The following is a 26,346-nucleotide window of genomic DNA, read 5'->3' as shown; positions in this document are numbered from 1 at the left end:
ACCTTCCATAACAAACAGAAATTGAAAGACTTTGTCACCACTCATCCAGCCTTAGAAAAAATACTCAAGGATGTGCTACACACGAAAGCACAGAAACATGCTCATCACTATGAAAGAAGGTGAAGGCAGAACATATCCCAGTAAAAGTACAAAGGAAATCCAAAGTAAACATTAGGAATATGTATGGAAAAATGGCAGGGCCAAGTCATTACTTATCAACAGTCACCTTGAATGTAAATGGCCTCAACTCCCCAGTTAAAAGATACAGACTGGCTGAATGGATTGAAAAACAAAACCCATCTATTTTCTGCCTACAAGAAACACAACTCACCAATAAAGATGCATGCTGACTGAAAGCGAAAGGATAGAAAAAGATAATCCATGTTAACAAAAACCAAAAAAGAGCTGGTGTAGCCATATTAATATCAGACAAGATAAACTTTAATACAAAAACTGTTAAAAGAGACAAAGAAGGGCACTATGTAATGATTAAGGGATCAATTCAACAGGAAGATGTAACTATTATAAACATATATGCACCTAATTGCAGGGCACTGAGCTATTTAAAAGAAATGTTAATGGATCTAAAGAGAGATATAGACTCAAATACAATAGTAATGGGGGACTTTAATACTCCACTTTCAGCAACAGACAGATCAACAAGACAATAAGCAAGAAAACAAAATTAATCAACACTATAGATCAAACAGACCTAGAAGATACCTACAGAACTTTTCATCCTACAGATGCAGAATACACATTCTTCTCAGCAGTGCATGGAACTTTCTCTAAGATAGACCACATGGCTAGGCCATAAAGCAAGTCTCAGCAAATTAAAAAATCAAAATCATACCAGGCAACTCTCTGACCACAATGGAACTAAGCTAGAAATCAACAAATCAGAAATCACTAAAACATATGTAAACACATGTAGACTGAACAACATGTTCCTGAATGAACAGTGGGTCACTGAAGAAATCAAAAGAGAAATCAAAACATTTCTGGAAATGAATGAAGATGATAATATAACAGCAAAAGTAGTGTGAAGAGGAATGCTTACAGCAATCTGGGCTTACATCAAGATATTGGAAAAGCATCAAATAAATGAGGTATCAATATATCTCAAGGACTTAGAAAAACAACAGCAACCCAAACCCAAAAATAGTAACAGAAAAGAAAAAATCAGAGAATAAACCAACTTGAAACAAAAAAAATACAGAAGATCAGTGAAACGAAAAGCTGTTTTTTTGAAAAAATAAAATTGACACAACATTGGCCCAACTAACCAAAAAAAGGAAGAAGACCCAAATCAATAACATTAGAGATGAAAAAGGAAATGTAACAACAGACACCACAGAAATAAAAAGAATTATCAGAAATTACTACAAAGAGCTGTATGCCAACAAATTGGGAAACCTGGAAAAAATGAACAGATTCCTGGACAGATACAACCTACCTAAATTGAGCTACAAAGACAAGAAAACCTAAGCAGACCAATAATCAAGATGGAAATTGAATCAGTAATAAAGATCCTCTCAGCAAAGAAAAGCCCAGGACCAGATGGCTTCACTGCTGAATTCTACCAGACATTTAATGAAGAACTAACTCTGATTCTTCTCAAGCTATTCAAAACAACTGAAAGGGAGGGAATCTTCCCAAACTCCTGCTATGAAGCCAGCATCAACTTAATTCCTAAGCCTGGAAAAGATATAGCAGAGAAAGAGAACTATAGACCAGTTTCCCTGATGAACATGGACATGAAAATCCTCAACAAAATACTAGCCAGTTGAATGCAACAACAGGTCAGAAAGATCATTCACCCAGACCAAGTTTGGATTTATTCCTGGTATGCCAGGATGGTTCAACATTCACAAATCAATCAATGTGATACATCACATTAACACATTGAAGAACAAAAACCATATCATTATCTCACTAGATGTAGAGGAGGCATTTGATAAAATATTATACCCTTTCATGATGAAAACTGTAAGCAAATTGGGTATGGAAGGAACAGTCCTCAACACAATCAAGGCAATTTATGGAAAATCCACGGCCAGCATCCTATCGAATGGGGAAAAGTTGGAAGCATTCCCACTGAGATCTGGAACCAGACAAGGATGTCCATTCTCATCATTGCTCTTCAACACAGTCCTGGAAGTCTTAGCCAAAGCCATTAGGCAAGAAAAGAAATCAAAGGGATACAAATTGGGAAAGAGGAAGTCAAACTATCCCTATTTGCAGATGACATGATTCTATATAGAGGGGATCCAAAAACCTCCACCAAGAGACTATTTGAGCGAAAAGAAGAGTTTGGAAAAGTTGCAGGATATAAAATCAACACACAAAAGTCAATAGCCTTTGTATACACAGAGAATGCCATGGCTGAGAAAGAACTTCTAAGATCAATCCCATTTACAATAGCTACCAAAAAAATCAAATACCTTGGAATAAATTTAATAAGAAGGTGAAAGATCTCTATAATGAGAATTACAAAATATTAAAGAAAGATTAGAAGACACCAAAAAATAGAAAAATCTTCCATGCTCATGGATTGCAAGAATCAATATCATCAAAATGTCCATACTAGCAAAAGCAATTTACAGATTCAATGCAATACCAATCAAAATATCAAGGACATTCTTCTCCTATACAGAAAAAATGATTCTGAAATTCATATGGAAACACAGGAGACACCAAATAGTTAAAGCAATCTTACACAACAAAAACAAAGCCAGAGGCATCACAATACCAGATGTCAAGACATACCACAGGACAGTTAGAATCAAAACAGCCTGGTACTGGTACAAAAACAGATGGACGGACCAATGGAACAGAATAGAAATGGCAAAAATCAACCCACATATCTACAACCAACTTATCTTTGACAAAGGAGATAAAAATCAATCCCTGGCACAAGGACAGTCTCTTCAACAAGTGGTGCTCGGAAAACTGGATCTTTACATGCAAAAGTATGAAGCAAGACCTCTACCTTACACATTACACAAAAATCCACTCAAAATAGATTAAAGACCTAAATCTACAACCTGATACCATCAGATTATTAGAACGCGCTGGGGAAGACTGTGAGACAATGGCATAGGCAAAGAGTTCTTTGAAAAGATCCAGAGGCACAGGCAATCAAAGCCAAAAATGACAAATGGGACTACATCAAACTGAGAAGTTTCTGTACTACAAAAGAAAACACCCAGCAAAGTGAAGAGGCAACCAACAAATGAGAAAAAATATTTGCAAACTATACAACTGAGAAAGGATTGATTTCCACAATCTATAAAGAGCTCAAGAAACTTAACAACAAAACAAACAACCAAGTTAAGAAATGGGCAAGGGGCTGGTGCTGTGGCATAATGGGTGAAGCTGCTGCCTACAGTGCTGGCATTCCAAATGAGCACCAGGTTAGAGGCCCAGCTGCTCCTCTTCCGATCCAGCTCTCTGCTGTGACCTGGGAAAGTAGTAGAAGATGGCCTAAGTTCTTGGGCCCCTGCACCCATGTGGGAGACTAGGATGAAGCTCTTGGCCTTGGCTTCAGATTGGCTGAGCTCCAACTATTTGGGGAGTATACCAGCAGATGGAAGACTTCTTTCTCTCTGCTGCTGCTGCCTCTCTGTAGCTCTGCAGAAGGAAGAAAGGAAGGAAAGAAGGAAGGTGGGGGAGGGAGGGAGGGAGGGAGGCAGCAAAGGACTTAAACACACATTTTTCATAAGAGGAAACCCAAATGGCCAACAGACACATAAAAAAATGCTCAGGATCAATAGCCATCAGGGAAATGCAAACAAAAACCACAATGAGGTCTCACCTCACCACCATTAGAATGGTTTTCATACAGAAATCAACAAACAACAAATGCTGGCAAGGATGTGGGGGCAAAGGTACCCTAAGCCATTGCTGGTGGGAATGTAAACTGGTACAGCCACTGTGGAAGACAGTATGGAAATACCTCAGAAGTCTGAATACAGGCCTACAATATGACCCAGCCATTCCACTCCAGGGAATTTACCCACAGGAAATGAAATCAGCTAATGAAAGAGTTATCTGTACCCCCATGTTTATCGTAGCTCAATTCATAATAGCCAAGATATGGAATCAACCCAAATGCCCACCAACTGAAGATTGGATAAAGAAATTATGGGATATATATACCACAGAATACTAAACAGAGGTTAAAAAAAAAAGAAATTCTGTCATTTGCAACAAAATAGATGAAACTGGAAAACATTATATTTAGTGCAATAAGCCAGTCCCAAAAGGACAAATATCATAGGTTCTCCCTGATTTGTGATGACTAATAGAACACCCAAAAGGTAATCTATAGAAGTGGAATTAACACTTCCAGATGCAATGATTGTGAATAGCCCTTGCCTTGACTGTTGAGAAACAATTTTTTGAACTCTTTACTTAGTATAGAGTTGATCGTATGTGTATAAAGCTAACTGAAAATAGATCTTAGTGAAAAAATAAGAATGGGAATAGGAGGAAGTGGGATAAGAGTATGGGCAGGAAGGTATGGTAGAAAGAATCACTATATTCTTAAAGTTGTATTTATGAAAAGCAAGAAGTTTGTACTCCTTAAGTAAAAGGTTGCTGGGGGTGGGGGAAAAACGCAAGATTTTGCCTAGGTAAAGACCCACACTGGAGTGCCTGATCACTTGAATGCCCATATGGATTCTCATCTGATCCAGAAAAACTGTGAGAGCTAAAGGCGTCACCATTAATCCGCAGGACAGTAAAGGCAGATCAGAGCCAGGCTTCCTCTGGAATCACTGTCGACATTCCAATGAGCTACAGGCTCCTCTCCGTCCCTGGGCAGCAGGTCTCCAGAGGAACTGCTCTTGTACCTGAGCAGCCGCAGTAAGCCATTCAATGATCAGCCTCTCTGTGTGTGCCATGGCCTGAAAAGGGCTGGGAGGCAGTGGCCTAGGCAACTACCTTCCAAGGAAAATGAAACAAAGCATTGTTTGAGGCTTACCTAGCTAGATTCCAGAAGCACTGAGCATGTCCCAAGCTCACGGTGGGCCCAGTTAATGATAATCGTAGGAGACGTGTGTAAGTACTTCTCCCTCAGGTCTGCCCTCATAGACTGCAGCGAAGACACTGATCATTGTTAGGGTGTTAAGGAAGGAACGGAAATGGTCACAACTGCTCCATCATGGATAATTCTTTGTAACATGTTGCTCAGAAAGTGAAACCATTGGTCTGCAAGAGCAGGGTTTGTATATTCTGCTGGAGCGGGTGTGTGTGTGTGTGTGTGTGTGTCCATGTGTTTTTTCCCAGGCTATTATAGGAGAGAAAATAAACCACAGCTGGCAGGAGCGTGGGAGGCCTGACAATGAGGCTTTTACTTGTGCACATTCTAGAAAGACATCGGAAACTGCTTAAAAGGTTTTCACATGAGATTACCACGATCGCCTTTCAAGTGGGGGGAAGGAGAAAACGAAGAAAGCTGTGTCTGTTTTACTCTCAGAGGACAACTCTGAAGAGTGCCTTGTAAGGGGTCTCACTAAAGAACAAATTGAAACTAGAAAAGTTAAATTTTAAAGCACTGGAAAGTGGGCTTTGTAAAAAGAGAAAGAAAGATACAACGACAACTAAGACTGTTGTCTCTACGACACAGTACCCTGTGAACACTGTTTCTCACTGCGCTCAGAATCAATCAAAAATACAGAACACGTGGAGGCCAGTGCTGTGACACAGTAGGCTACGTCTCCACCTGCAGCACCAGCATCCCCTTAGGGCACAGGTTCGTGTCTTAGCTGCTCCTGTTCTGATCCAGCTCCCTGCTGATGGCCTGGGAAGCAGCAGAAGATGGCCCAAGTGCTTGGGCCCCTGTACCTGCGTAGGAGACCAGGAAGAAGCTCTTAGCTTCAGACTGGCCCAGCTCCAGCTGTTGCAGCCATCTGGGAAGTGAACCAGCAGATGGAAGACTTCTCTGTCTCTTCCTCTCTCTGTGACTCCGCCTCTCAAATAAATAAAATAAATTCTTTAACCAACGACAACAAGCACACACACAGAACTGCAGCTGGAGTTGTTCATCTCTACTGCCCAGACCTGCCAGTGTTGCCTAAGAACTGAGTCATGGTCTCCTCTCCTGGAGCTCTACCTCACCAACTCTAAGTATTTTTTAGAACACAGAATTTAAGAGACCAAAGTGCTCAAAGTCACGCCCTGAAAGATCCCAAATTAATTTAATTTCTAGAATAAAGAATCAACTAAGGATAATTACCAAGCCTGTCATCTCACAAACATGGCTGAGTGTTGGCTGGATGGACCAGTGACTCACAATCTTTTTACCACTGAAGAACTCCCTACTGTCTTTCTGTAAATAAATAAAAAATATTGAGCTTACCTTTATATTTTCTGTCACATATTCCAATACTGATTCATATTTTAAGTCAGTGTCTATAATGATCAACAATTTATAACAAGAAATTATATAAGCTCCTGTCCCCAGTGTAATGACAAGAGGCTACCATGTATAGTGGAGAGCCGACTCTCAAATCTCCACTAAGTCCCTGAACTAAGGCTGCCTGGGCTAGTCTCCACCACCCTCAATCTTTTTTGCATACTATGGCTCCATACGGCCCTGCTAACGGACTCAGGCTGATTAATCATGTCCCAGAGACTCTCCTGATACCATTGGTAGCCAGAGTTTCAAACTCACATGGGCTATGCAGTGTTGGGCTAAGATGATACAACCCAGCAAAGGCATGATGCTTCTACGAGCCTCTGTAGCCTCACTGATGCAAGAATGCAACTTCCATTAGGTTTCAAATTCCAAAAAAAAAAAAAGCCCACACACCTCTAAAAGTCTGAAAGCCCAAGTCTGGCCACCACTGGCATACACTGTCATATCCCAATGCTGCCACCACAGAAAGACCAGATGTATGTTATCTTAATAGAACTCCACCTTTCAATACAGGAGACTGTATGTGTCAAGACTGGTGAGACAGAGAGGGGGAATCATCAAGTTTCATATCATATCAGAAGGCATTGAGAGAGAAAGAGCAGCTACTAAGAAAAGCTGACGTTTGCTAAGAGCGTTTCATGCAATAGGCATGGTGCCAAAATCCTCACACAGATGATCTCACTGTATCCTTACAATGACCCAGTAAGGCAGATATGTGATTATCCCCATTTTACAGGGATGACATTGAGAACTGCAAGATGTTAAGTGACTAGCAGAGGTCACACAGCTACTAAGTGCAGGTCAGAATTTGAACCCAGGTGCTATAACTCGAGAGTCCACACTTGCAGCCACTGTGCTATGCTGTCTCCAGGAGAGAAAACAGCCACGAGGCAAACCAGTTTCTAGCAGCGGGAGGCGCCTGCTTCCTCTCATCAACCATACCCTCCTTCTTACCTTCAATGCCTTAGAACCCATGGTGACTCCTGTCTGCAACATGCCATCTGCTATGCCCAACCGGTCCATGTTCAGGAGGAAGGGAGTCACCAAAGTCACATAGGTGGCTCCTGACCATTTCTTGAGAAAATTTAGAACCCATGTTTCAGTGGATCCACCCACATTATCAAGGATAAAATCAAACCTGGAGAGAAAGAACCACATCAAAACATCCTTGTTAGTCTTTGCACAAGGCCCAGATGCCCCTTTGCCCCCGCCACCAGTTGGCTGGAGGGTTTATTTCAGTGACTGCTCACAAACCACACAAACCACGCTACCCTGCACCACACGGCAGAGTGGTGGTCGCTGTGACACAAAAGAAAGGACACAGCTGCTCACTGGATCTCCGGCTCTTCTCTAAGGTAAATCAAATGAGACTAATAGTTTTGTTCATAAAAGCTCTATCAGTTTCTAATACTTTCAGAATGACTTCCACAAGTAGTTCTGAACCAATGGTGATTTGGGCTCCCTACAATGCACAGAAGATTCTCCCCCACGCCCTCCACAACAAAAATTATCCAGCCTACACAGTCGAATGTCGAGAGCCTAAGGTTGTCAAGGTTGAGAAGTTCTTACTTAATCTTTATAGAAAACTGCAAACCTATCCATTGAGCACAAGTCAGAGTATGAACTAATGCATACGCTACTTCAAAGTGTACACAGTTTTCACCACAAGAACGATTTGTTTGTACTCCCTCCAGTCAGAAATGTTTGTAGAAGCACCTCTTGGCCTTCTGGAAATTTCTCCCTTTTAGTTTATCCTGATGTACAACATCAGGACATCAGGACAATGCCCAGGAATAATCAACAGCTTCCTCAATCTTCAATTCTGCTCTGACCTGCTCCCAAAATCTAGTCATTATGGAATCCACAAAAATATTCAGCTCCTTAATCTAACCTAAAGCTGCTATAATCACTATGCTCTACTTAAAAGAGGTGAAAATCCAATGATGCTTTTAAGTGCTTTTGAAAACAAAGATCTATTTAAAGAATACATGCATACAAATTAAGCAAATCAATGATTAATTCCTTTCTGGTAAGTCTTTTCCCTTCCGAATTCATTTGGATGAAGACAAACATGAAAGCCTCTAAAATCAGCTTTGGCCAACTTTGTGGATCTTGAGTTTTTCATGAGACTGAAGTGAAGAAGGGCAAGCAGAGTTTGAAGAATAAGAAATGCAGGAGGACACTAGTCACAGACCATTCTTCTCAGTAGAGAAGCCTGCTCCACTCCCAAATTTTTGAGTAAACAAATATGAAGATACTCAGAGGGAATGGCGCTGTGGTGTAGCAGGTTACGCCTCCGCCTATGGCTCCGGCATATCATATGGAGGCCGGTTTGGGTCCTGGCTGCTCCATTTCTGATTCAGCTCTCTGCTTATGGCCCGGGAAAGCAGTAGAAGATGGCCCAAGTGCTTGGGGTCCTGCCCCCATGTGGGAGACCCGTCACTTAGATGGGAGATCTGGATTGAGTTTGCAACTCCCAGCTTCAGCCTGGCCCAACCCCAACTGCTGTGGGCATTTGAAGAACTAATGAGTAGAGAGGAGATATCTCTTTGTCTCTGCCTTTCAAACAAATAATTTTTTAAAAGATTTATTTATTTCAAAGGCAGAGTTATAGTGTCAGAGAGAGAGAAGTACAGAAAAAGATCTTTCATCTGTTGGTTTGCTCCCCAAATGGCTGAAGCTGGGCTGATCCAGAGCCAAGAGCCAGGAGCTTCATCCAGGTTTCCCAAGTGGGTGGCAGGGGTCCAAGTACTTGGGCCATCTGCCACTGCTTTCCCAGGTGCATTAGCAGGGAGCTGGGTCATAATGGAGCAGCTGGGACTCGAACCAGTGCTGACATGGGATGCCATCATCACAGGCATCAGCTTAACCTGCTACAGCATAGCGCAGGCCCCCCTCAAATAAAGATTTTTTTTTTTTTTTAAATTGTGTTTAGTGTTAACCATGTTATTTTCACATGCTATTCCATATTCTTCCTGCAGTGACAACAAATGCCACCACAGGGAACACACTTCCAATTCTGTCTTCACATCTTTTACAGTAAGTTAAGGTTAATTTAAAAATAAAAATTAATTTAAAATTCAGCAAAAGACCATGTAAGCTAAATAACTTCCCAGTATTGATCACATTAAGTGTGTTAACATCTGGAATTAACAACAGAAGCCTGCCCAAATGACTTCTGAAGACATGGAATGTTTTCATCGAGTACTCCTTACGATTCGAGCAAGACTGTAAGGCCACCAAGCCAAATCACACTTCCATATTATCAACGGTCCTTGTCCCCACCTTCCCCATGTGAACACTGTCCTAATACATACGGTTTTAAGGATCTCAAGTGTTCTTCCACACTTCCAGATTTGTAATCAATTACATCATCTGCCCCAAGCTTCCTTACAAGTTCACTGGCATCTTGAGAGCAAACTGCCGTCACATGAGCACCCCACGCTTTCATTACCTGCCAAAAAAAAAAAAGGAAAGTAGAAAAGTTGACTTCATCAAAAGAAAAAAAAGTTGGCACCCTCTGTGTATCCATCAGACTGATCTCTAGAGAACTCTCTCATCTTTACAAGAACTATAGGAAGCCATCTGTCAGCAACCAGTGAAAACAAGTAGACTCATGTTCGCGAAGGGAATTCCCAAGAAATAGACCTTATTTACCCTGAACGAGACAGCCAGTCGCCTGCTCACATAGTTTTAATCAGTTCACTCAGAAGGTGTCAGTGCCTCACCGGTATCAGCAAAGACAGGACTAAACGGCCTCAAATTTAGCACTTTCAGTGATGACAAAGGTAAATGCCATAAAATAAAATATCCCATGTACTCAGAAAATGTCCAAAATATGAAAGGTGATTTTAGAGAGAGGTAGAAGAAACTATGGGCATTTTATTTTGATGTATTTTATTTGAGAAGCAGAGAGATAGGGAGGGAGGACGGGTGGCAGAAAGACCAATCGTCCATCTTTTGGTTCTCTCCCCAACTGCCTGCAACAGCCAGGATCCAGAAGCTACATTTGGGTCTCGGATGTGGACAGCAGGGACCCGAGAACTTGAGCTGTTAGGGTGCGGTGTGTTAGCAAGAAGCCAAAAGAGAAGCCGAGATGGAACTCGAATCCAGATACTCCAATGTGGGGTGTGTTCAGCTTAGCCCACTGTATTTTATTTTTAAATCGTGGATTAGAGGGTAGGTACTGGGCTTAAGCCTGACACAGCACCAGCTATTTGGGCATTTCGGGAGTGAGCCAAATAAATTAAAAACCACACATAGATAAAGTCCTCTCCCCTGTAGAGGGAAGAACTAAATAGTCACCAACTTTAAAATGCAGATGCCTTACATTTTAAAGAATTACTAGATTTAAACAAAAAGATGAGCTGAATTCTAATGTTATTCAGGATTAAGTATCAGAATGTATCCTACTCCAAAACTACTATATTTATTTTCTATAATGTAAATGTAATGGAATTAATGTCATGGAATTAGCTATTTCAGCCTAATTGGAGAGCAGCTACTTGAAGTTCACAAAGAAATTTCTGCACTGACAGATATAGGCTGCAACAAACTAGCTTTTCCCTTAACCCTGTTCTGAGCACCAACTTCTTCCCTAATATAAGTGGCAAAGTTCATCAGAATATAAAGGTTGTGTTTGTTTTGTTCACTATCAAATCCCCACTCTATGTCACACCAACATGCTACATAAATACCTGTAAAATATAACAGAGCTTTTCTTTAAGATTTACTTATTAATTTGAAAGTCAGAGTTACAGAGATGGTGAATCAGAGACTGAGAGAGAAATATTCCATCCGCTGGTTCACTCCCCAAATGGCCACAACAGCCAGGACTAGGCCAGGCAGAAGCCACGAGCCAGGAGCTTCATCCAGGTCTTCCTTGTGGGTACAGGGGCCTAAGCCCTTGGATCATCCTCTATGGATTTCCTAGGACATCAGCATGGAGTTGGTTTGGAAGTGGAGCAGCTGGGACTTGCATCAGCGCCCATATAGGATGCTGGTGCTGCCACAGCACTGGCCCCAGAAATAAAGAGCTTTAAGCTCATTCATAATCTTGACCCAGTGCCCATTTTAGATGTTAACATCAAAGGCAGCAGCTTAACCCACCACAACACAATGTTGGTCCCAAGTTTTTTGGTTTTGTTAAGATTTATTTTATTTATTTGAAAGGAAGAGTGACATAGAGAGAGGAAGAGAAAGATTTTCCATCTGTTAGTTCATTCCCTCAATGGCCACAACAGCTGTTGCTGTGCCAAGCCTAAGCAAGGAGCCAGGAACTTCATCTGGGTCTCCTACATGGGTGGTGGAAGCCTAAGCACTTGAGCCACCTTCTGCTGCTTTCCTAGGAACATTGCAGGGAGTTGGTAAGAAGTACAGCAGGCTGGCGCCATGGCTTACTTGGCTAATCCTCCACCTGCAGCGCAGGCACCCCGAGTTCTAGTCCCGGTTGGGGTGCTGGGTACTAGTCCCGGTTGCTCCTCTTCCAGTCCAGTTCTCTGCTGTGGCCCGGGAGTGCAGTGGAGGATGGCCCAAGTGCTTGGGTCCCTGCACCCGCATGGGAGACCAGGAGGAAGCACCTGGCTCCTGGCTTCGGATCGGTGCAGCGTTGGCTGTAGCAGCCATTAGGGGAGTGAACCAACAGAGGGAAGACCTTTCTCTGTCTCTCTCTCACTGTCTATAACTCTGTCAAAAAAAAAAAAAAAAAAAAGTACAGCAATGGGGACTTGAACCAGTGCTCATATGGGATGCCCAATGACTCCACTAAAAAGTTTTGAGAACAGTTTTAGGGATGGGCACTGGGGCACATCTGGTTAAGCTTTCACTTGCAATGCCCATATCCCATATTAGAGTGACTGCTTGCATCTGAGATATTCTGCTTCCAATCCAGCTTCCTGCTACTGCATTGTGGAAGGCAGCATGTGACGGCTCAAGTGCTTGGGGCCTTGCACCTGCTTAGGAGACCCAAACATAGCCCTGGGCTCCTGGCTTCAACCTGGCCAATCCCTACATTTGTGGGCATTTCGGGAGTAAATCAGTGTGCAAGTGTGCAAGTGTGCTGGTGCTCGTTCTCTGTCTCTCTGTTTCTCTCTCTCTGTAACTCTGCCTTCTAAGTAGATGAATATAAATAAAAACTAAACCTTTTAAAAAAGACAACCTAAAAAAAAATATTTAAAGTTTTTTTATATAAAATAAAAAACATATAGAAAACCCTTGTAAGGCAATCACTACCCAGAAAACAAACAAACAAAAGCAGGCAGCCATTCCAAAGCTCTTTAATGTGCCTATCCAACCTGACCCCTCCTCTACCCACCCTCCCCATTCAGACATTAGTATCCTGCTTTAAAAGTTTTAGCACCCAAATACACATTCACTAGACATTACAGTTGAGTTTTGTGCATTTAAAAAATATGGTGTATTTTAAGTGTCTTAAATTATAGGCATATAAGGCGGCTCTTCTATTGCGTTGCTTTCCTAGAATCCACCTGGAGAATGCAGGCCATGCAATGGCAGTTTCCCACCACCTGGAACTTCTGATTGCAGGCTCAGAGGGCAGTCCCACATGCTGCTCTGTCCTGCATTTTCTGCAAGCTGGCAGATGGATCTAGGGACTGGATTAGATTCAGCTTCAATTCCTTTAGCAGAACTGTGGGGAGTGTCTGGCAAAACTGGAGGAGGCACACCATGTCTGGTTGTTGCTCTTTTTATGATCTTGGCAAATGCAAATGCTTAATATCTGTCAACTGGTGTTTGTAAAATAGTAATATCCTAATTCTCTCTTTTCACTTGGTAGTTGGGATACTTTTATAAAGGAACATCTCCCCTCACATAGTAGTTGGTTAACTCAGCTATACAGTTTATAGAGGAAAGGCGGAATAAATTATCAGTTTGTAAGATAATAAATCAGTTCCCTATCATATTCCAAATTGACCATTTTAAAAAGAAACAATCATGAACTCATAGATTTAAATATATATAAAGCTTTTCAATCCATTGTAATTATCAATATCATGGAAGCTCAAATCGTGACATCTTTGAGACTTCAAATTAGCTTCCAAGTAATTTTAAAAACATTTTTGGGCCAGAGCCACGGCTCAATAGGCTAATCCTCTGCCTGCGGCACCGGCACACCAGGTTCTAGTCCTGGTCGGGGCGCCGGATTCTGTCCCGGTCGCTCCTCTTCCTGTCCAGCTCTCTGCTGTGGCCCGGGAGTGCAGTGAAGGATGGCCCAAGTCCTTGGGCCCTGCTCCCCATGGGAGACCAGAAGCACCTGGCTCCTGGCTTCAGATCAGCGCGGTGCGCCAGCCGCAGCAGCCATTGGGGGTGAACCAATGGAAAAAGGAAGACCTTTCTCTCTCTCTCTCACTGTCCACTCTGCCTGTCAAAAATTTTTTTTTCTTTATTTTCATTTTCATATTATAAAGCAGAAAAACAAAGAAGCAAAGAGACATAAAGAGATCTTTTCACTGGTTCACTGCTCAAATGCCCACAATATCAGGGGCTGGGTCAAGCCAAAGCCAAAAGCCAGGAACTCAATGTGGGTCTCCCACAAGGATGTCAGGGGCCCAGAACTTGAGCCATCATCTGCTGTCTCCCAGAGTACGCATTAGCAGGAAGCTAGGCTAACCACTACTGTCAAACACTCCTCTCCTGAGCCTTCTGACATAACCTGATTAGTCTTTGATACTGCATATATTCAACTGAACACATTCCAGGTTTACTCCTATACATTTTGTGTCCTAAACCCGAAATCTATCACCTCTCCAATAAGCTCTGAATTCTTTTAGTGAGAAATGATATTTCAGTAGATAACTACTGAGTTTTTACCTAACACCTTGTTTGTTTTTACATCGCTATCTCCTTTGTTCCACACCTAGAGTCTCTGCTCTGACACAGGAATGACACAATTAAAATGTCATGAACATTCCTTTGCTCTATTATATCTTATCTACATAATGGTCTGTATATAATCCTAATGTACTACTAACATGATTAACAACAACACTAAGATAATATGTGCTCTCCTTGCTTTCCGGCACTTTGAAAAAACTAGTGGCACTATATAGTCAGAACACATGGCTTCCGCTGAAGCCCTCATTTGATTTTGTTCCACAGGTAACTTTACAATTAACACCAGTCCATGAACTGTCTCCTTCAGCATTTTAGCTGTCAGCAGCTCATTCTGTAGCAGACTGCTCGGAAAAGGGCCAGATGAATAGTGTTCCCCAAGTTCCTGTGTGCTGACCATAGTCCAGATGTGTCCTTTATACTGCAAGGCCAGTTTCGTTGTATTAAAAACACTTGGCACTCTTCCCTTGAATATCTCAAACATCTCAAACATGTTACTCTGTGAGCTTTTTTTTTTTCTTTTCTTTTTCTGGCATTGAAATGCTACCATCAAAAAAAATCTGATAATAATTTAATTTTATTTCTCTTATAAGTCATGTGCTCTTTTTTTCTGAATGTCTCAAAGATTTTTCCCCTTTATTCTTTAGTAATTTTGTCAGCATTTTCCTCAGCATTTTTACTAGTAATCTTCCTTGGTGTTGCTTTTTCTGGGGCAGTGCTCTTCGAGAAGTGACATGATTATTCAGTTTGCAGTGTCAGCTCATTTTAATTTAAGGAAAGTAGGAAACGTGGTAGGTTTTGTTATCTGTTCTTGTTCCTTATTGTGCTTTTCTTCTTCAGGGACTCCTATTATCCCATTTATCAATCTTCTTATCTTGCTTTCAATATCTGACACTTTCTCTTGAATCTATTTTTATCTTTTCGTTTCTTTTGTAACTTAAAATTTTCCCTACAATCTATTAGAGCAGCATTATGTGCTGTGTTTATTTGCTAATGCATTCTAGTTTAGTTTCCATTACTAAATTATTTTCCTTCATGTTTATGTCTTTTCCTTCTTCCAATTCTGATTTCTTTTTGTTTTTCCATGTCCTTATTATGCATTAAGTATCTTTTAACCTGTTTGATGGGCATGTTGTGACATTCTTTCACTGTCTGTAGATAGGTTATCCTATTGTTCATTCACATTTTTCCTATGCTGTTTTGTATAGGATTCAACCTTGACACTCATTATTCATTTTTCTAATTTCAAAATATTTTTGAGCTGGCACTGTGGCACAGTGAGGTAAGCCACTGCCTGTAATGCTGGCATCTCATATCAGAGCATGAATTTGAACCCCAGCATCCAGTGCTCCTCTTCCAATACAGTTCCCTGCTAATGCACCTGGGAAAGCAGTGGAGGATGGCCCAAATACTTGGGCCCCTGCAACTCACATGAGTGACCCGGATGGAGTTCAAGGCTCCTGGCTTTTGCATGCCAGCCCTGGCTGTTGCAACCATGTGCAAATGAACCAGCAGATGGAAGATCGATTGATCTCTCTCTCTCTCTCTCTCTCTCCATCAGGCTGCCTTTCAAATAATAAATCTTTTTTTAAAAAAAACTTGTTGTGAAATATTATACACAGAAAATAAAGTACAGTTCAAATTATTTGAAAGCAAATTTCATTGTAACAGTCACTCAAGATCAAGAGCTAGAATGCAACCCATGTCCCTGTACTTCCCAACAAAATCCCCTCACTCCCTTAGAATAACCACTCACAGAAATTTTATAGGAACCCTTTCTGCTTTTTGTTTCGATAGTTTTACTAAATTAAATGTTATGGTTTAGTTGCACCTGCTCTTGAATGCCATTAAGTAGAGGATGCACTCTTTGGGAGCTGACTTTACTCATCATTCTGCTTGTGAGAGTCATCTACTTTATTGTGTGAAATTAACTTTCATGACTGTATAATATTCCATTGGGAGAACAGACTACAGTTTACTTCTTTATTTTATTTCTTTATACTACTTATATTTCCTGTGTCTAGTTGTAAAATGTTAACAGGAAGAGTACTGTCCTAGAGTTCTGGAACACCTATTTTGATAAACATGCTTGTGTCTCTACCCATATATCTTAGGCTATATTCCTAAGACTGGGATTGCTGGGCTACCATAGTTATATTTATATTCAGATTTAGCAGACGTTGCCAAACGGTCTTCCTAAGGGAATGAAGCAATTTATGCTCTAACCAGCGGCATGCGATGTACTGTTTTTCTTCCTCCCTCTTTTCCCTCCTTCCGTTGATACAGTCAGTCACCATTTGTTGACAGAATGTCAAGACTGGGTCCCGGGTAACTAATAGTGAATACAAACACAGTCAAGGTGTACATCCCCCAAGAGTCCTCCCTGCTCCTCTCAATCCAGTCAGCAGAGGGATGGATGGGAAGCCCCCAGCACTATGTGGGTCTGCAAAAGGCCTGGGGAGTACACAGCACCCAAGCCCTCCCTCATCACGGTGCTCACTAGCTCCTGGACTGGGGGAAGGCCTTGTTGCCCCACACTGAGGGAGGCTTAATTAGGCCCCCTCCCCCAGGAGCCAATCAGTGAAACAGCTGACCACAACAGGGCAGCCACTGGGTCCTAGGCCTGTTTCTGGAGGCTTGGGTACTTTTTGTTTTGTTTTGTTTTGTTTTGTTCAGGTTGCTATGGTTTGAATGTTTGAATGTGGTTTGTGTTCCTACACAAATATTCATGTGTTGGGGAGCCAGCACTGTAGCATAGAAGGTTAAGATTCAGCCTGCAGTGCCAGCATCCCATATGGGCACCAGTTCAAGACCCGGCTGCTCAACTTCCCATCTAGCTCTCTGCTATGGCTTGGGAAAGCAGTAGAAGATGGCCCAAATCCTTGGGCCCCTACACTCATGGGAGACCTGGAGGAAGCTCCTGACTTCAAATCGGCAAAGCTCCAGCCACTGTGGCCATCTGGGGAGTGAACCAGTGGATGGAAGACCTCTCTTCCTCTCTCTTTGGCTCTGCCTCTCTGTAATTCTGCCTTTCAAATAATATAAATAAATCTTTTTTTTTTTTTTTTTTTTTTTTTTGACAGGCAGAGTGGACAGTGAGAGAGAGAGAGACAGAGAGAAAGGTCTTCCTTTGCCGTTGGTTCACCCTCCAATGGCTGCCATGGCTGGCGTGCTGCGGCCAGCGCACCACACTAATCTGAAGCCAGGAGCCAGATGCTTCTCCTGGTCTCCCATGCGGGTGCAGGACCCAAGCACTTGGGCCATCCTCCACTGCACTCCCGGGCCACAGCAGAGAGCTGGCCTGGAAGAGGGGCAACCGGGACAGAATCCGGTGCCCCAACCGGGACTAGAACCCGGTGTGCCGGCGCTGCAAGGCGGAGGATTAGCCTACTGAGCCGCGGTGCCGGCCATAAATAAATCTTAAATAAAAAAAAAAAAAAAGAATAAGCTTGTGCATTTATGGAAAAAAAAAAGCAGTTGGCATGTTGGTAGGGATTACATTGAATCTGTAGATCACTGTAGGGAAGTATTACCATCTAAACAGAGTTTTTTCTATTGCATTTCTGTATACATCTTAGACTCAGCTTATCAATTTCTACAAAAAGAGTTTGCAGACATTTTGATTGGCAACTGGCACTGGTTGCTTCCTACCACAGTGCAAACTTCCGTCTCTCTGCACTGCCCCTGGTCTTCTTCCCTGGCAGCTTTCCTGCAGCTGCTAGACAGACATCCACCTAGCCCGCATCTCAAACCACTGGAAAGGGGAGCACCTCCTCTGTCTATATTAGAACATTTTCTTCTTAGAAGAGTAAGTTCAAATTAATAGTGTATTTACCAGACCTAATTATCTCTCAGCTTTTTAAGGAAAAATAATTTATAACATGTGAATTTATAAATCCATAGAAACAAAATCTTCCTATTTACAAGATTAAAAATTGTTTTACCTGTATAGCAAAAGTACCAACTCCACCTGAAGCACCCAAGATTAAGACACTGCAATGCAAAAAAAAAAAAAAAGGAAAAATCCAAAAATAAAAATACACAATTAGTGATACCATTAAGCAGATATAACTGGACAATGTTTTCAAACGCAACTGGCTGACAAATAATCCCCAAAGCAAATAAAATGATTCAGCTCCCAAAATTAGAATTTTATTTTATACAAGGAATTTTATTTTAGGTTTACCAAGAAGCCAGAAGTGCTAAGAGATATGCTATGAGTGATTTTTCTTGTTGTTGAAATATTTACTTATTTGAAAGGCAGAGCTACAGAGAGGGAGAGAGCAGAAATGGAGGAGAAGAGGAAAGGAGAGACAGAAAGAAACCAATCTTCCACCTGCTGGTTTACTCCCCAAATGGCCACAATTGCCAGGGCTGGGCCAGGCCAAAGCTAGGAGCCAGGCGATTCTTCTGGGTCTTCCACATGGGTGTAGGGACCCAAGCACTTGGGCCATCTTCCACTGCTTTCCCAGGCACAACAGTAGGGAGTTGGATCAGAAGTGAAGTAGCCAGGACTAGAACTGGTGCCTACATGGGATGCTGGCACTGCAGACGGTGGCTTAATCTGCTGTCCACCACTGGCCCCAGAAGAGTGGATCTTGAAAGATTTTCCTATTCCTCACTATTTAGAAGTCTGTGAAATTAAAAGCTGGGTGTGGGTTCATTAAATGTGACAAATGTATCATACTAACATGAGACATTAATAATAGGGAAACTGGGTGTGGGATATATGAGAACTCTTTCTACAGAATTTTCGTCCTGTAAATTTAAAACTATTCTGAAATAAAAAGTTTAAAATCAGTAACTTCTAGAAGAAACACTCTACAAGGAGACTTGGTTTAATTACACTTAAAAGTGTTTAAAGGAAATAACTGGCTCAGAAATCTTAGTAATTTTAAAAAATATTGAGGGCCAGTGTTGTGGCATAGTAGGCTAAGCCTCCACCTGTGGCACCGGCATCCCATATGGGAGCCGGTTTAAGTCCTGGCTGCTCTACTTCTGATCCAGCTCTCTGCTAGGGCCTGGAAAAGGAGTAAAAGATGACCCAAATGCTTGGGCCCCTGCACCCAAGTGGGAGACCTGGAAAAAGCTCCAGGCTCCTGGCTTTGGATTGGCCCAGGTCCAGCCATTGGGGCCATTTGGGGAGTGAACCAGTGGATGGATCTCTCTGTCTCTCTCTTTAATAAATAAATAAATAAATCTTAAAGAAAGTTTAAAAAATATTTGTACTTATTTGAGAGACAGAGAGCGAGCGAGTGAGAGACACAGAGAGCATTTTCACTTGCCAGATCATTCTCCAGATGCCTGTAACAGCTGGGGATGGGGGTGGGGGTGGGGGTGGGGGTGGAGGTGTAGGGCAGAGCCAGAGCCAGGAGCCAGGATCATAATCCAGGTCTCTTACCTGAGTAGCAGGAAATCAAATACTTATCCATCCCTACTGCTTCCCAAGGTCTACATCAGGGGTTGGGAGTTAAACCCAAGCACTCCAATGAGGGACACAGGCATTTAATTTATGTTTTAATTGCTAGGCTGAATGCCCACCCCAACCCCCACCCCCAGCCCCGTAGTAATTTTTAAAGCATAAAGGGTAACAGCCAGCTTCTGTAATTTGGGTAAGAAAAAATGGGAGGGAATTAAGATTAAGACTGTGGACAGAACGTATGCTCCCAGACCCAGTACACTTTACAGGAGGTGCCGAAAGTCTGTGCACTTGCAGCAGCCCAGGGCTCCACAGCTAGCAGGTAATGTAAGTCGTGGTGACAGGTAGATAACGCGGGCACCCCTACACTTAGTCTTCAGAGAAATGTTCTTAGATGGGCACTTGTAAAGTGAACCCTTGGGAAGAATTCCCTCAACAGTATCTCCTTACCTAATGTGGCATCAAGTGTCAGTCACTTTTCATAATGTCCCCCAGGCTGATCAGTAGCACAAACACCAAAGTGCATTTCTGTGCAAACAGCTTTCTGGGGATCTGAAACTAGGCAGTCAATGTAGGCTGTAATTTAATTTGAAAATAAAATATAAGAGTATATAAGGCAGTGATTAGTCTCGAGTCCCTCTCCTTGCCAGCATACATGGTACACATACATAATACAATAATCACTCCAAGTTTTGCATGTTACTTTAGGAAGTTCACAGTTTCAGAGGGTTCATAATCCTTTACTCTCCCTCTCATGTCTGCCCCCATCCATAAACTCCCAAATAAGCACCCTGGTCTCGAGCGGCAAGAGGGGTGCATTGAGTAAGCAGAGTAAGAATCTGGGGAGTAAGGATGATTGGTGGACAGGACAGACTGATGGGCTTTACAGGAAATCAAATCAAGGCCGAGACTGGGGGAGTGGGCCTTCAGCCTACCAGCTAGTATGCCCACACCCACATCAGAGCGGCTGCTCCGGACTCCTGTTCCTTTAATGCAGATCTCAGGAGGCAGCAGAGTCAGCTTAAGTAACTGAGTGTCTGCCACGTGTGAGGGAGGCCTGGATTGAGTGCTGGCTCCTGCGTCACTCCGACTAAACCCTAGCTGTTGTGGACATTCGGGGACTGAAACAGCGCAGGGAAGCTCTCTCTCTCTTTCCTTCTCTCTCCTCCCTCTCACTCTCCCCCTTTCTCTCAGTTTCTGTTTTTAGGATGAGCTTGGTTTCCATTTATGACAGTTGAGGAGCTTGACAGAACAGGTATGAATAAACGAAGATTATTCCACTTTGGCAGGAATGTGGTCAGGAATGTGATTTTTTTGTTTTTCATGTGTTGGGTAAGTTTAACATAAAAAAAAAAAGCCCCAAAATCTCTTCTCTCATTCTGATAAAAGAAGATATGGTAATTTTAGCCTACAAAAGTTGTAAGGCAGGGGTTATAAACTGTAATCTGAGCTACCTAAAACAAAATGAAACAAAACACATTGCTAGTATTCTTGGTAAAGAGTTCATGCAGGGGGCCAGCGCTATGGCGTAACAGGTAAAGCCGCCACCTGTGGTGCTGGCATCCCATATGGGTGCCGGTTCGAGTCCCGGCTGCTCCACTTCTGATTCAGTTCTCTGCTATGGCCTGGGAAAGCACCGGACCTTGGGCCCCTGCACCCATGTGGGAGACCCGGAAGCAGCTCCTGGCTTCGGATCAGTGCAGCTCTGGCAGTTGTGGCCAACTGGGGAGAAACCAGAGGATGGAAGACTTCTCTTTCTTTCTCTTACTCTCTTTCTCTCTCTCATTCCTCTCTCTCTCTCTCTTTCTCTCTCTCTCTCTCTGCCTCTCCTTCTGTGTAACTCTGACTTTCAAATAAATAATAAATAAATCTTTAAAAAAAAAAAGTTCATGCAGAGGCCAGCATCAGGACAAAGCAGATTAAGCTACTGCTTCAACTGTCGCGCCCTGTATGCCAGTGCTGGTTTGAGTCCTGGCTAACTACTCTGCTTCCAAAACAGCTCCCTACTAATGTGCCTAGGAAGGCTGCAGAAAAACTCCCAAGTGCTTGGGCCCCTGCCAACCGTGTGGGAGAGCAGGATGGAGTTCCAGGCTTCTGGCTTCAGCCTGGCCCAGTTCTGGCTACTGCGGCCATTTGGAGAGCGAACCAGCAGATGGAAGATTTCTATGTATCTGTCTCCTCTCCCTTCCTCCACTTCTCATCTCTCTCTGTAACTCTACCTTCCAGAAAATAAATAAATCTTTCAAACCAAAAAAAAGTGCTCAGAGCATATCTTACTTCTAGCACTCACAGCTTCTTGGTGAACCTAAAATAAAACTCTAATTTTGGGAAGCTGAATAATTTTATCTGCTTTGGGGATTATCTGTCAGTTACCCAGTTACATGCTGAAAACATTATTCAGCTGTATCTATAATTCTGACTTTCAAATAAATAGTAAATAAATCTTTAAAACAAAGATCCACTCTTCCAAATCCTTTCAATTTACAGATTTTATAGATTTAGTGATTCCTAAATGGGGATAAAAAGCATTAAAACTGTCTCATAGATACATCCAAAAAGAATTCACCTATGAAGTATCTGACCCTCTTATTTCTGCCCAGCTAGTTCACTGTTCCTCAAGTTCTGCACAATCCAATCATCTCAACCATCCCCCACCATCTCCTGAACACAGCTCTCCTGCTCAGAGACCCTGGTCCTCTCCCACTCCCTTTACCCTTTTCCTCATTCTTTCTTTTTTTAAAAAAATATTTATTTTGAAAGGGAAGGAGAGAGGGGGAGAGGGGGAGAGGGGGAGGGGGGACAGAGGGGGAGAGAGGGGGAGGAAGGGGGTAGAGGGGGGACAGAGGGGGGACAGAGGGGGGACAGAGGGGGGACAGAGGGGGAGAGAGATCTTCGATCCACTGGTTCATTACTCAAATGACCACAACATGCAGGTTAAAATCAGGAGCCAGGGACTCCATCTGGATGTCCCACATTGGCAAAGGGCAGGTGCACTTCAAACTGACACTCCAAAATGGGATGTCAGCGTCGCAAGAGGCAGCTTAACCCCCTGGGCCCTCTTCTCTTTGCCCACGCCCCATGCACGCTGGCACATCCCTCTAGCTGGGAGACTGTCTTCACCACCTGCCAGGGTCTCCCCTCCCTTCAAGGCCAACACTCAGTTTTCTTCCGCTGCATCCTCGCATCTGTGCCGCACGTTGGGCACTGGCCACGCTGTTAACTTTTACACATGCTCTGCTTCCCAAGCTTTTCGGCAAGCACTCCAGGATGCAGACCACAGAATACGCCCTGCACTGGCCGTTCCATCCTGAATGCAGCAGATCCGGCCAGGTTTCCGACCAGCATCGTATCCTACAGTCAAGGCAATGACGGCTGCCACTTCAAGTGAGCGTGTCACCTGCTGACCTGGAAGACCCCATTACGGTTTTCTCCCAGTACACAAAAGCTTGAAATTAGTTTCTAATTCTCTCCCTGGGAACACTGGATTAAGAGGACAGCAAATTCAATGGCTGCTTAGCTCCAACTGCCAGGCACATCTCCCACCTTTCTTGCATAACCCTTGACCCCAACAGCCTTGGCTCCTCAAAGTAAAAGTAGCAGAAGGGATTTCGCAGCAGGGTGGCATAAGAGGGAGAGGCTCTGCAGTGGCAGCCTCATTTTTTGACGCTGCCACCTGATGGCGCCCCAAAAGTACAAAAGAGGCCAGGAGCAGGTCCACTGGCACTGTCAGCTGGGAAGCAGCCCTGGGGACGCAGCAGCCTCTGATCCTATAGACTCCACGTTTTGTGCAGGTTCAATGAGAGCAGGTTCCCTTCTTCAAACAAAGCCCCCAGAGAGACAGCAGGCAGAATGACTTTTCAAGCCAGCAATAAGTTGGTTGGTCCTCTAAGGTTTGAAGTCCTGTGGCTAACCTAACTATTCTTGTACTCTTCAAAGCACTTTCAATGAAAAGGCGACATACTACTGTTGCTGACCTCACAACAGCCCTTAAGTTCTCTACAGAGCCATACTTTTCACCAAACTTGCTGTAATGGTCACACTATATATTCCAACCTCACTGAAAGAGAAAATGACTTGTTAACAGTGACGAAAGGGGGAGGTGCTGTGGCATAGCAGGTAACGCTGCTGCCTGTAGTGCCAGCATCCCATATGGGTGCTGGTTCAAACCCTGGCTGCTCCACTTCCGATCCAGCTTTCTGCTATGGCCTGAGAAAGCAGTGGAAGATGGCCCAAGACCCTGGGCCCCTGTACCTGCATGGGAGACCCGGAAGAAGTTCCTGGCTTTAGACAGGTGCAGCTCCAGCCATTGCGGTCATTTGGGGAGTGAACTATTGGATGGAAGGCCTTTCTCTCTCTCTCTCCCTCTCTCTGCCTCTATTCTCTATAATTCTGCCTTTCAAATAAATAAATAAATCTTAAAAAAAATGATGAAAGATGTGCTACATTGTTTGCTGGTTTACACAGAGAAAGTGCCCAGAACACAAGTCTCCTTAGAAAGAGTACCGTCATTCAACATTGCCCATTGTTAATCCCAGGTCTCCCCCACTCCCCACATCCACATGCAGAGCTCCTTTTAAATCCATGAGGGGCAGACAGAGAAGACAGAGGGAAAACATGAAGAACTGGCGCTGACTTGCATTCTTAAACCCTCAAATCAGCCCACTCTGTCAATTCTGTCCCATCTCTGAATTCTGCCTAAACACACATGAAGGTATTCAAGTAATGTTGGTTTCTTTCCCAAGATTGAGTCACTTTTTTTTTTTTAAGTCTTTGCATACCTAAGTCTTCTACAATTACAATTTTCAGTATTACTGTCCGTCTTGTGAGGGAGTGGTGCGGGCTTCAAAAAGTTCATGGCAAAATAGAATTAAAACCTTGTATTTTGGTATAAAAAAAAAACTTTGAAATCCATGCTTAGCTCTTTCTATGAATTTCTGAAGGCCCCTCAGGTGTGAGTTTCATGATGCTCTTCTAGGGGGAACCCCAGAACAAGATTAGAATGCCATCAATGGAGCCCTAACAGCCTGGCAACAAAGACGGTTTAAATCTGACTAAATCTGCCATCAGCAGACACACACATGGCCATTGAGAAATAAGGATAATGCTACAAATGCATCACATTTTTCAGCTCCAGACACCACTTTTAAATCCGGAAAGAAAAACAGGAATAAGACAGAAAGTATCTTAGCATAACATAGCAAAGTTTATTCCTTTGAATGAGTGAGAAACTTAATTTGAGTAGGTAGAACAACAGAGCTAGGAGACAGATCATGCACAAGTGACAAGGCAGGCTGGATTTGCACGTCTTCTTCCCCTAAGCCTCTGTAATTCGTGTTGGCATTACCCAGTATTTACAAGAGTTCATGTGTGAATTAGACGTTTGGAAATTGAAACACATTTCCCATGAAAACAAAGCTATTCATACATTTTGGCAAGATGCCCAGGGTAGCTTTTTATAAAGGTTTAGTTAACTCATATTGGGCCAAGAACTTCACAGACAGTAGAACAATGGTTCTACCACCAGAAAAGCACTCAGAACTTTAACCAGGGGTACCAGGACTGTATCTCCCAAATGGGGCAGGCAGTGGGAATCATCCTTTATCACTGGTCCCTCCTATGCTGCACAGAACAATGCGTAAGACAGGTGACAACAGGTGATGACAGAGGACAACAGGTGGATGAGAGAAGTAAGTGGCGCAGTCAGAGAAGGATTTACCAAAAAGCCAATGAGGCAGAAGCTTTGGGCCCTTACTCTCACACAGCCCTGAGAAAAACCCTAGCAATGTACTTATATGAACATAGGCTTTGGGAAAATTTGCAAAATTTAAGCTAATCACAAAGTTAAGATTGCTGCCTCTTTCCACCTCTACACTCCCTTCAAACCTATTTCTCTTCTTACCAGGTCATGCTACATTTGGCTACAGGAGAGTGGATTTGGAAGACAACATCAATATGGTTCATGGGGAAGAATGCACAGAACGGGAGGACTTGTTTCTGTCAAGGGCTATGGGGTATTTATAACATTTGCAGGGGGTGGTGACGTGACGCATCGGGTTAAGTCGCTTCTTACAATGCCGGCATCCTACATGGTCACCGGTTCGACTCAGAGCTGTTCCACTTCGGATCCAGCTTCTTGCTAACGTGCCTGAGAAAGCAGCAGAAGATGGCTCAAGTGCTTGGACCCCTGCACCCACGTGGGAGACCCAGTTGGAATGCCAGGCTCCTGGCTCTGGCCTGGCTCAGCCCTGGCTGTTGCAGCCATCAGGAAAGTAAACCAGTAGATGGAATATCTGTCTGTCTCCCCTTCTCTAACTCTGCCTTTCAAAGAAATAAATCAATAAATATTTACCGAAAACACCACCATCATCCATGGTAAATAAAAAATTAGCCTCCTCTATATATTTATTGAATTTCGAGGGCCCCTGTTGTTGCCTTGGCAGAGCCAGACCAAATGACTTCAGGCCTTATACGGCTCTTGTACTGCATGTTCCCACACCTGACATAGAGTGAAATTACTACTAGCTGTCCTAGTGTAAAAATGTCTTCTAAGACTACTCCTATCTCTCACCACGTCAACTCACCTAGGCATCATGACATTTTAGTAAGTTAAGACTGAGTACCTGGGTACCTGGGTACCTAGAACTTGATTATGTGA

At 43.1% G+C, this 26,346-nt stretch overlaps 1 protein-coding gene across 3 annotated transcripts in view; it reads right to left on the bottom strand.

The window, feature by feature from the left end:
* Positions 1 to 26,346, bottom strand: part of RTN4IP1 (reticulon 4 interacting protein 1) — a 68,442-nt gene that overhangs the window by 15,427 nt on the left and 26,669 nt on the right. For 2 of the 3 annotated variants that reach the window (XM_089332773.1, XM_002714873.6), the window contains exons 5-7: positions 18,217 to 18,265; positions 9,742 to 9,878; positions 7,379 to 7,562 (exon numbers count right to left, since the gene is read on the bottom strand). In XM_089332773.1, coding sequence (XP_089188899.1) covers positions 7,379 to 7,562; positions 9,742 to 9,878; positions 18,217 to 18,265 — 370 coding nt within the window. The remainder of the gene's footprint in view (positions 1 to 7,378; positions 7,563 to 9,741; positions 9,879 to 18,216; positions 18,266 to 26,346) is intronic. The other variant, XR_016233810.1, reaches the window with a different exon arrangement.

The sequence above is a fragment of the Oryctolagus cuniculus genome, chromosome 5 (assembly GCF_051225735.1).
Source record: "Oryctolagus cuniculus isolate XC-2025 breed Fujian yellow rabbit chromosome 5, ASM5122573v1, whole genome shotgun sequence".
Taxonomy (NCBI): domain Eukaryota; kingdom Metazoa; phylum Chordata; class Mammalia; order Lagomorpha; family Leporidae; genus Oryctolagus; species Oryctolagus cuniculus.
The sequence above is the reverse complement of the archived record's forward strand: the minus strand, read 5'-3'. Positions and strand labels throughout refer to the sequence as shown.